Genomic DNA, 11,142 nt, shown 5'->3' with positions numbered 1-11,142 from the left:
ACGTCCTGCGACGAGTCAAATTATTATATTCCCTTTTCATTTAAATTATACATACCATGCTCAATCATCAAAACTACATAGTGGTCCCCCATTAATTATTATTTGTATCAACTGTCTTCTGACAATGCTCAAAACCACATTATTCTCTGTGTACCTTACACCATGTGCCACACAAACAACAACCATTATTATATTAACTGTCAATTGTATTATTCTTTCAAAAAAAAAAAACTGTTTCATTATTCATTATTAATGAAGCCAAAATTATTATTCAAAATTGTAACATGCCGTATAATTATTTTTAATTGTTCCACATATAAAAATACACAACTCGTGATTACCTTAAATTGACATCTTATTATTATTTAAAGTGTCACCTTTATTCTACATGTTATTATTTATATTATTTTATTTAAATAAAACTGTACAAAGCCCAAGGCTTTCACCGACTAGTCTTCACAGACTACATGCGGTGCGGGCTATGAGTCAATACGTATGTGTTCCCCCAAGTGTTGGTTGGTAAGTAAGCCCCAAAAAAGGTCTCAAATTCTTATGACTCATAAGATAACAATTCAACACTAAAGAAAATTTTAACAATGATAAAAAAAAAACAATACAAATTAACAGGAACAAAGTGAGTTTAATTTTATCAGTGAAATTTTATTTTATACTTCAACTTCTTGGTGCAGCATATTCTAATTTCAACAATTCATAATGTGCCTGATCCTAAAAAAAATAAAACATTTTAGTTTGGAAAAATAAATTATTATGAACCGTGTAGTAACTACACTGTAGTTGAATGGACAATTTATCATCATTATTGTACTACACAATGTCAAAAAAAGTTTGTAATATTTCAAGTTAAATTGGTGCATGCAACAGATTCAAATTTGTATATATTTGTGTGGATAACAATATGTATATGTGTCAACACTCAATGTGAATATCGAATTAGGTAGGTTATTAGTTAAATCCTTAGACATTTTTGATTAAAAAAATGTAGTTAAAAACATACAGAAGTGCTGTTGCTATTAACATTACAACAAAAGATGCACTTTTTTCTATTATCATATTGGGAATTTCAAAATCTAGTGTACCTATAAAGTATCTAAGTGCAAAAATTAAATAAATAAATTTATAAAATAATAATCCCAGTCCCCAGACTTTTATTTGATTACTAAAATTAATATGAAAAATATAATTTATCTTGGAATTTTTATGTATTTAATAGTATTTGTGTGGCAAGAGTGGGAAGTGAGCTATTTCAGTCACGGATAACATGTGCAACACGAGCCAAATTACACCCAAGACTGAAATTGCCTTCTTGTAGGAGCATTACATACTATTTTTTGTCACGCGTCTGCGTTCATCGATCACAGCAAAGGTAATGGAGGGATCTATGCAACAACTACTAGCTAGAAATTCGATGGACTAAACCGGTGAGAAAAATAATGCATCAGTTTAATCTATCGAATTTGTAGCCAGACTATTCTACGAAAACAATATTTCATGAAAGTAACGATTTGGTTTTATATATTTTAAGCGTCAGGTTATAATATGAATATAAGATATCACCAAAAGTTTATGGTTTTTAAGGACCGTGATATAGATTTCAGTATAAATAATAACAATTATATTAAAATAATTAAATTAATAAAATAATAATAAAATAATGTTATCACGGCAAAAGTAATGCACTATGCAACAATCAGATTATTCTGCGAAAACAATTTCATGAAAGATAATTAATGTTTACACGTAATACAATGAGGTTATAATATGAATATAAGATATACCCAAAAGTTTATGTCTTGTAAGGACCGTGGTATAGATTTCAGTGTCTGGTTGTACTTTTGGGAATTTCCACTTTACCACCCGGCACTTTGGGGATTCCCACTGTACCGCCCGCTGTACGGAAAAAGGTCGCTTTCGAACGATTCAACTGTCATAAAAAACTAAACTTTCGGTGCAGGCGTGACAAAAGATGTTTTATATTAATCCTAACCTTATGATACATGGGTCAACTATGACTGCTAGTGTGCTACAGGCTACAGAAAAATAATTTATAAATTGTTCATAAAAGAAGAATTAATTTAACAAGCAAAACTTGTTTTTTACGTTATATTTTTAACATTATATAATTTTAATTAATTATGAAAAGATATTTTTTAGTTTTTTATGATTTTAATATTTTATAAATGATTTAATTTTTAATATACTCGATATTAGGTATTTTAAAGTTTCTGTGGTATCACAAAACTACTTCAAGCTTTATAAAAAAAAAAATACAAGTATACAATGTTACATTTGTAATATAATATAGTCTAGTATAATTTAATACCTCAGCAGATACAGAAGGTCTGGTTTTCATCATGGCTTCATCAAAGTGCTTACTCTGGATTGCCAACTGTTTATTTACTTCATTTGAACTTATAAACTCCTGCAGACATAAAATACCTGCCTCTCGTACAAGTGCAGCTAAATCAGCTCCAGTAAAGTAAGAACATTTTTCATTTTTGCCAATCGCTTCCAAGTCTACATCATCTGCCAACACTGGTCTTTTACGATTCTAAAAATACAACCATGAGTGTTTAGTATTAAAATTGATTAACCAAACTATGTCCTTTATACTTTAGTCACTGCTCTTAATATGTCCACACGTCCTTCTCCATCTGGCAATCCAACATATAATACTTTGTCCAAACGTCCTGGTCTAAGTACAGCAGGATCTATCATATCTGGCCGATTTGTTGCTCCCATAACAAAAACACCACCACTTCTACCACCTTCAAAACCATCCATTTCAGTCAATAATTGATTGACAACGCGCTGACCAGAACGACCATTTGCCTAAGCAAAATAAACTATTCTTTAAAATATTCATAAACAAAATTGACGTAAATTATATATACATCCATGTCACTTCTTTTAGGACAAAGAGCATCAATTTCGTCAAAAAATATGACGCAAGGCTGTGAATTACGTGCTCTTTGGAAAACCTGACGTACTCCTCGCTCACTTTCACCAACATACTATAGATAAAAATAACAAAGTTAATTATACTATGCAAAATTAAGCAAGTATTATTATATTTACCATGTTCAATAATTCAGGGCCTTTAATAGATATAAAATTAATACCAGCTTCATTTGCTACAGCTTTGGCTAACAATGTTTTACCACAACCTGGTGGTCCACATAATAGTACTCCAGTCGGAACATCTAAACCCAATGCAGTGAATTCTTTAGCATGAGTCACAGGAGCCTAAAACAAATAAATAATTTTTTTATTACAAATCGTTAAATATATTATATAAAACAAAATAACAATATCAATATACTGACCAACATAGCCATGTGCAGTTCTTCTCTTATTTTCTTTAGAGAACCAATATCATCCCATGTAACATTGGGCACTGTAACAAATCCTTCTCTTTTAGATGAAGGGACCACTTTCTTCAGGGCTTCTTCAAAATCATATAATTCAATTTGAATATCACTAACTTCTTCTATTGGAATAAAACTATCTGAGCGAAGCAATTTCAATGTGTTTTTGATTTGATTCTTATTCGATGATAACAACTCTTCAGTCTCATCAGGCTTATCGCCATCAGATATAACTTGCAATCTCTTTTTTATAGCCTCAATAGTTCTATTAACATTAATTAATTAAAATAATAATTTTATAACTTATAAGTAAATTATTATCATAAACAAATTTCAAATTGTTAAATAACCAAGGGCGTGTGTATTCTTTACTATTATATAATAAATATTTACTTTATGGTGATTATAAGGCTTAAATTAATAAAAATATTTTTTAATATTCAAACTATATCCCTAATTATATTATTGACTTCTGCGATATTAAATACATTTTATTTTTAATTCATTTCTTGTTAAATGATCTGAACAAACTGAAAATCCTAAGTCCAAACACTATAGGGGTTAAGACTTAAGATTTTTGGATTATTTAAATTTTACAGCTTATAAAATTGCGGTACTAAAAGTATTCATTTTATTAAAAAACATTTTTTCCTTTGACAAAAGGATTGTTCTGGGAGATACAAACTTAAATAAACTTAAAATAAAAACCCTTTTTAATTTTTCTGAACATTTTAATGTATCAACATACAATTTAAATGGATAGCTTTTGAGTTATTTAACTTTGTGTACCAAGTATAATAGGTCCATGATAGGTTTGGAAGATATGGTGGGACTATGGTGGGACTTGTAAATTGTAGTTATTAAAATTAAACTATCAACATTTATAATCTGTAAAATGGTCCAAGTATTATAAACACTAGATCATAGGCGTAATCTGGGGTAAATTCTTGGGGGAGGGGGGCAAACTATGGTAGAACTATAAATTATAAATTTATAACGTATAAATCTATAAGGTAAAATGACGTTATTGCCCACTCAGTTAAATATCTGAGGGACAGTTACTTAAAAACTAAAAGTTTAAACTTGTTAATGTAAAAATTTGAGTGAATTGACCTATTATGAAACATTGAAACTTGATGGTAAGAACATTATCTGTGTTTAAACGTGGTTTTGTCATACAATAGTTAAATTTTTTGCAAGTCTTGCATAAATAAAATAGCAAAAATTTAAAATGCTTATAACTCACTAAAAAACTGAATTATCCTAAAAACCCACAACTTAACATAGATAATGTTCTTACCATCAAGTTTCATAATAGGTCGATTCAGTCTAATTTTTAAACTAAAGGAGCTAAATATGATCTGCGGAACGTACATTTCCTATATTACACACTTTAAAGACAGAGACAACAAATATCTGTTGTAACGTCCTCTAGCAGCAGACTAAACTACGTGTAGAGTGGCAGTATAACCCTAGAGCACATGCTTCCAGAAATTTTTTCATTGTTTCAAGATGTACGTTATCTAACCCAAGTACCTTCTAATTAGGTGATAAACTAAAACTACATAAGACTTCCAACTGTATACGATCTGATGTCAGTAATAGAGAAGTGTTCATTACCTATTAACAATACTATTTAAAATACCGTGTGTGTGGTTGACTGACATTTATAAATAATTAAATTTTATGAAAACTCAATTATGAGTTATTAGATTCTGAGCGAAGCGATGAATGTATTGATTTTACAATGATGTGTGTTTTTTTTTTTATTTTTGTGTCAGTCATCACCTTTTAGATAGGAAAGTGAATCTAGTTGGTACTTTGGGGGTCAAAAGTAAAAATTTCCCAGTAATTTTCAAAAGCGACGTGAAAAACAAAAGAAAAATTAAAGAAAAACGAGAATTTTTACGCAAAATCTGTTTTCGAGAAAATCGATTTTGGTTTTTGGTGTAACTCCAAAACAAATGACCGTAGGGACATGAAATTTTGACTGAATGTTTATAATTCCATTTCCTATATACCATAAAATTTTCCAAATATTTTGACAAATTTTGAGCTGTTTACGGACATTGTCAATTTCCATTTTTTTTAGGTTTTTAAATATCATAGGCTGACTGACCGTTTTCGCTCAGAATCGTTTATCTTATACAATGATATTATATCATTAAATTCAAATTTAACACTATCCATTACAGTAACCCACTTGTAACCTACTGTACAGCAGAGCGACATCCACTTATCCACCTTTTTTTTAAATTGTGTTCCCTTATAATTGTTGAATAATAACACAATATCGAACATAATAAAAATAATTAATCAATTTATCAAGGTTTAATTGAAATATTTCAATACGTGGTCAAAAACACCATGTGCATGTAGTGTTGTAAATATTTTTAATGCGTGTAATACAGGGTTAAAATATTAGAAATTTAAAATTTTAATCACCATTTATGTACCTACTATGTAATTAATTATTAATATGTATAAAGTAGGGATATTTACCTATTGGCTGCTACAGTGGCTGCTTCTCTTGTTAGGGATTTCAAATCAGCACCAACATAACCTGGTGTTAATTCACTTAATCTATCCAAACTGACTGTTGGATCAATTCGTAAATTTTTACACATAAGTCCCAACATTGCTCTGCGAGATTGTCTATCAGGAATACCAAGGCAGACTTCACGATCGAATCGGCCTGCTCGTCTCAGTGCTGGATCTAAACTATCAGGGCGATTTGTAGCACCAATCACAATTACTTTGTCATCATCTTTTAAATCTAAAATCAAATTCATAAACAATTATAAACCATTATAATTATAATTATATAATAAATTAGTAATCTCACTATCTAAAGATGATAGTAATTGAGCAACAATTCTACGTTCCATATCACGTGAAGTGGTTTCTCTGTGTGGAGAAATTGAGTCTACTTCATCAATGAACAGTACACAAGGTGCTGATTTAACAGCAGTTTCAAACAGTTTTCTCACTCGTTTTTCTGACTCTCCACTTATACCAACAACTAGTTGTGGAGCAGCGATGCTTATTAACGGAATTTTTAGTTCCTAAAATGCAATAATTGTTAACACAATATAATATTAGTGAAAAATAAAATATGAATTTACATACTCCTGCTACAGCCTGTGCTAACAGTGTTTTACCACATCCAGGAGGGCCATGTAACAAAAATCCTTTTGGAGGAGATACACCTAATGTCTTATAAACTTCTGGATGTTTGATATGCATAATTAGTTGACATATTTCCTAAACACAAGTAAAAATATAATAAAATAAATAAAACAATGCAAGGCTTATTATGATTGATTCGGTTTAATACCAATAACACGGAATCGCAACCAGCTAAATCATCAAATGTTAGAGTCACTTCTTCTGCAGTACCTAATTGTTGGCAAACTTTTTTCAGAGGTGTTGGCATTCCATCGACAGTTTTATCTAAATTACTTTTTCTTTTTACACTTTTGAATGGCATCTTGTCAATTACCCAACCAGGCTATAAATGATAAAATAAATATAAATTAAGTAATTGTCTTGGTTCTAAATATTAATACTTCATAAAATTAAATACCATATTTTCAAAGTCGTTAGGAGGACAAGTAGCTGACTTATTGCTACCACCGTTAGTAGTTATATCACAGGCAAAAGAATTTGCTCCAACTCTATAATTACATATTATAATATATTGTAAATACTTTAAAACAAGATGTATAATGTTAATTCTGGGTTGCATAATCATTTAACATATTTTGAATCAATTACGAGCTTATGGTTCCTTAAATATGATTTAGTGGCCCTTGATATATCATTATATTTTAATGAATCATTTAATTAATCAATTGTGGATGCACCTGGCATAAGACAATAAAACGAACATAATACTTACTCTTGGGCTATTTCAGAAGCTGAACTGTTTACATCGGTAATATATGGGTTTATATCTATTGGAGGATCCAATGTAATGTCAATATACTCTTCTCCAGACGACATTATGTCAATTGTTGAGCCTTCCGATGATACATCATCTACTATCGGTTTATCATCTTTTATAGTATCGAGTACAACTAACGCTGAGGGAAATAAATAAAACATTATGAGGAGATTAGAAGATAATTAACAAACTACAAACCTCTAGCAACTAGATTTGACATAACACCCCAAGGTTTTCTATTATACTCTGGATACTCTGACCGCAAGGCATTAACAATCAGTTCTTTATCCAGAAATCTTCGTTTTCTTGCAGATTGCATAAAACGGTTCAAATACTGTAATAAATAAATGTCATGTTATGTACTCACTATTCAGATTCATGTTTTTTACAATTTAATTACCTCTTCAACGCGGGGTATGATAAATCGATCTGAGTATTGAACATCCTGCAATGATGTTTTAGTCAAATATTTTAAGCTGAAATTTGTCTGCAGGTCAAAATGATGCAAACGCAACATTTTGAGGGTATTATAATATCGAACGTATTTTTATTTTTTAATAATTATTTATAATAATTAATAATACCCATGACTATAATACATTAACCATACATTAACAATAATAAAACAACAAACTGAAATTATTTGAAAAAAAATTCGAAATGTGAAATAATGAAATGTCTAATGATTGATGAACAATAACATGTGATAACGATAAGCGAGGAATCGATGCAATCACAGAATAACATAAAATTATGTACAATATTTATTGTAACATTAAGTTGTTATAAGGTACCATAGAATATCCTGTGGTAGTACAATTGGTTATTATCGCTATACAGGTTACACTGATATAGTGATATCCCAACAGGTGTTGCAAATCTATCCCTCATAAGAACCCACGTAATTCTAGAAAAGTGAGCCCTCTGGTTATTCTGTGATGCAACCAAATACTATAGATTAGTATGATGAGTTATATAGCTTCAATTTGCGGGCTTCATTTCCCAATGTATTAAAATTGTATTTGGCTGTTTTGATGGGTGCCATATAAATACTTTATTTCCTTGGGAAAAACGAACTAAAATGTCAAAGTTGGATAGAAATATGTTTTGCAACAGAAAACAAGTTCCATCTTTGTACTACAAGTTGGTATTCCAGGAACTGTTATAATATCTGTATTAATCATTCATTTTAACTTTTAGTCAAATTTTTTTACAAATCTTCTCATTGACATATTAACTAATTAATAAGCTATGAATCTTCTAGTTATTAAATTTATTTTAGGGAATCGTTGACGCTGAGATGAAATTTATAGATGTGTTTGCTGGTTGACCAGGGCGGTCTCATGATGTCCGCATTTTCCGTTGCAGTATAATTGGTCAAACAATCATAAATAACCCATCATCAATCCTCCCTAATTCCTGCTATATTCTTGGTGATGGTGCCTATCCACTCGCTGAAGGCCTCATGATACCGTATAAAGATAATGGTAACCTAAGTTTGAAACAAAAAAATTTTAACCATAAACTGAGTAGCTCAAGGGTTTTAATTGAGCAGATTGGCAAATTGATCGGCAGATTTCGAAAAATTAAGTGTGTAAATGTATTTTTATATACTAGGTATTAAAATTTTTCTAATGTTTTACTTATTTTGATTAAATATTAGACACATGGACTTATACAAAAAAAATTTTTGTGGGAAAGTTATAACTGCTGCATGCTGCTTGCATAATATATGCATATCAAACAATGATACATTTGATGCTGCTGTACCTATTCAAGCCGAACTTAACTTACAGGAAATAAGAAATGAAGTTATTAGCGGCACAACCAAAAGAAATCTAATTTGTGATACATTAAGCATGAATTAGAAACAAAATCATGAAGTTTAAAACAGTGTTATTATAGTAACAGTTATTACACAAAGCATCAAATGATAGGAAGTTTAGAAGAAAAGCAATTTTTATAAACATAATAAGACAAAATAAATTGCATTTTTCTAACCGGATGTTTAGTTGATTTGCGTTATTGTTGGTTGCTTCTAGTTGATCATTTCTCAATTTTTCAAATTTGCTAAACCAAGTAGGTATTTTTCATGATGATTTTGCTTGAATAAAGATTTTGGTGTGTGTATAAGAAGGGTAAGTTATAGGTGATATTGTATTTTCTAACTGGTGTTTCTATGGAACTGTTGATGTCTTTTGACGATTCATGTAACAAATCTACAAATTTGTAAATACAAAAAAATATATTAAAATAGTTATACAAGGATATAATATATATACATATAGACATTATACATAATATATTATATAAACAATTTAAATGTATTTATGTATACTTATGTCTATACTTTTCTACTCAACAGTTATAAATAGAGAATGTATAAATTGTAACTTACAATTACATAAAAGAAATATAGGTCCCTAGTTAATTTAATACAATAATTTGTAAGCCCCATGGCCCACATACGGAATAATATTAAAATTTACTTTTTGGTGGAGAAATTGTTTGTCTGGCCATTGGTGTTATGGCATTTTCTATTAATGTATAATACTGCCATTTTATTCCACTACTCCCAGACTTTTTAGACGCATCCCTCACTTGTCGAAAACAAGTTAATAATCTTCACCATTTTTTGTCGCATTGCTTAGGGCTAACATTAATATACTTAGCTTTCATTTCTTTTGAAATCACATTTGCTCAAATTTCTTTCCCTTTTTTTTTATCTTATTGAATTTTTCATTGCAAGCTCCTCTTAGGGATATTAATAACTTGGTAGCAATTGATGACCATGAACCTAAAAGTAAACATATTTATTTCAAGTCAAAACATGAATTGTAAATACAGTATTTAATTATATTTACTTGAATCTGTAGTTTCATTATGTTGTTTACCAGCAGCATCTATACAAAATTCACCATCGTTTTCCAATACTAAAATCAAAAATGAGAGTTCATTGGCATGTTATTTATTGTATTAACACATACAAAATATCTCTGAATGCACCAAAATTAGTGTTAGGAGGGGTAAGTGAAACACCAAAACCTAAATTCAACTTTATATCCTTTTCAAGACTTATATTTTTTAGAGAAATACAGTAGGTATTTAATTATATTTGCTTGAATTTGTGGTTTCATTATGTTGTTCATCAGTAGCATCTATATAAAATTCACCATCGTTTTCCAATACTAAAATCAAAAATGAAAGTTCATTGACATGTTATATAAAGTATTAACACATACAAAACATCTCTGAATGCACCAAAATTAGTGTTAGAAGGGGTAAATGAAACACCAAAACCTAAATTCAACTTTATATCCTTTTCAAGACTTATATTTTTAAAGAAATACAGTATTTAATTATAATTACTTGAATCTGTGGTTTCATTGTGTTGCTCATCAGCAGCATTTATACCAAATTCACCATCATTTTCCAATACTAAAATCAAAAATGAGAAAAAGCGAAGCGATGAATATATTGATTTTACAATGATGTGTGTTATTTTTTTTATTTTTTTTATTTTTGTGTCTGTCATCACCTTTTAGGACAGAAAAAGTGCTTGGATTTTCTTCAACAGTAACTTTTCTGATAGGTTATAAATTCAAATAATGGTAAGAAGTTTAATATATCCAATGCTTGTATAGGTACATTTTTATACCTATATTTATGGTTGTATTGTACCATAAATGTATTCCTGAGCCCATTGCCTCAATATACACCGTCCTTAACAGGCTGCACTTGAGGTGAGAAGTCATCCACTAATGACACTCACTAAATTTACAAGTTAAAACTAAAACTGTTACAATGTAT

At 29.7% G+C, this 11,142-nt stretch overlaps 1 protein-coding gene and 2 pseudogenes across 1 annotated transcript; 1 reads left to right on the top strand and 2 right to left on the bottom strand.

Annotated features, from left to right (window-relative positions):
* Window positions 1-348: 348 nt before the first annotated feature.
* On the bottom strand, window positions 349-8,022 carry LOC132941348 (nuclear valosin-containing protein-like). The gene is made up of 14 exons (XM_061009364.1): window positions 7,733-8,022; window positions 7,531-7,666; window positions 7,288-7,471; window positions 6,973-7,063; window positions 6,724-6,897; window positions 6,516-6,650; window positions 6,232-6,451; window positions 5,889-6,162; window positions 3,345-3,651; window positions 3,097-3,264; window positions 2,913-3,032; window positions 2,632-2,850; window positions 2,342-2,569; window positions 349-726 (listed from the first exon to the last, which is right to left on the bottom strand). The coding sequence occupies exons 1-14, from the start codon at window positions 7,847-7,849 to the stop codon at window positions 673-675; spliced, it is 2,427 nt and encodes an 808-aa protein (XP_060865347.1). The 5' UTR covers window positions 7,850-8,022; the 3' UTR covers window positions 349-672.
* Window positions 8,023-8,413: 391 nt separating this feature from the next.
* On the top strand, window positions 8,414-10,128 carry LOC132940123 (uncharacterized; annotated as a pseudogene).
* LOC132940122 (uncharacterized) lies at window positions 9,327-10,913 on the bottom strand (annotated as a pseudogene).
* Window positions 10,914-11,142: the final 229 nt, after the last annotated feature.

This window comes from Metopolophium dirhodum, chromosome 3, assembly GCF_019925205.1.
Source record: "Metopolophium dirhodum isolate CAU chromosome 3, ASM1992520v1, whole genome shotgun sequence".
NCBI lineage: Eukaryota > Metazoa > Arthropoda > Insecta > Hemiptera > Aphididae > Metopolophium > Metopolophium dirhodum.
This window is presented reverse-complemented; position numbering and strand designations above follow the sequence as displayed.

What these genes read in the sequence shown, in the direction of transcription:
- LOC132941348 (XM_061009364.1), bottom strand. Translation starts at nt 7,849, where the DNA reads ATGTTGCGTTTGCATCATTTTGACCTGCAGACAAATTTCAGCTTAAAA. An exon ending in GCTTCTGAAATAGCCCAAGA is followed by an intron (nt 7,064 to 7,287) that starts GTAAGTATTATG and finishes ATGTAATTATAG; the next exon opens with AGTTGGAGCAAATTCTTTTG. An exon ending in GCCCTGAATTATTGAACATG is followed by an intron (nt 3,033 to 3,096) that starts GTAAATATAATA and finishes TTTTATCTATAG; the next exon opens with TATGTTGGTGAAAGTGAGCG.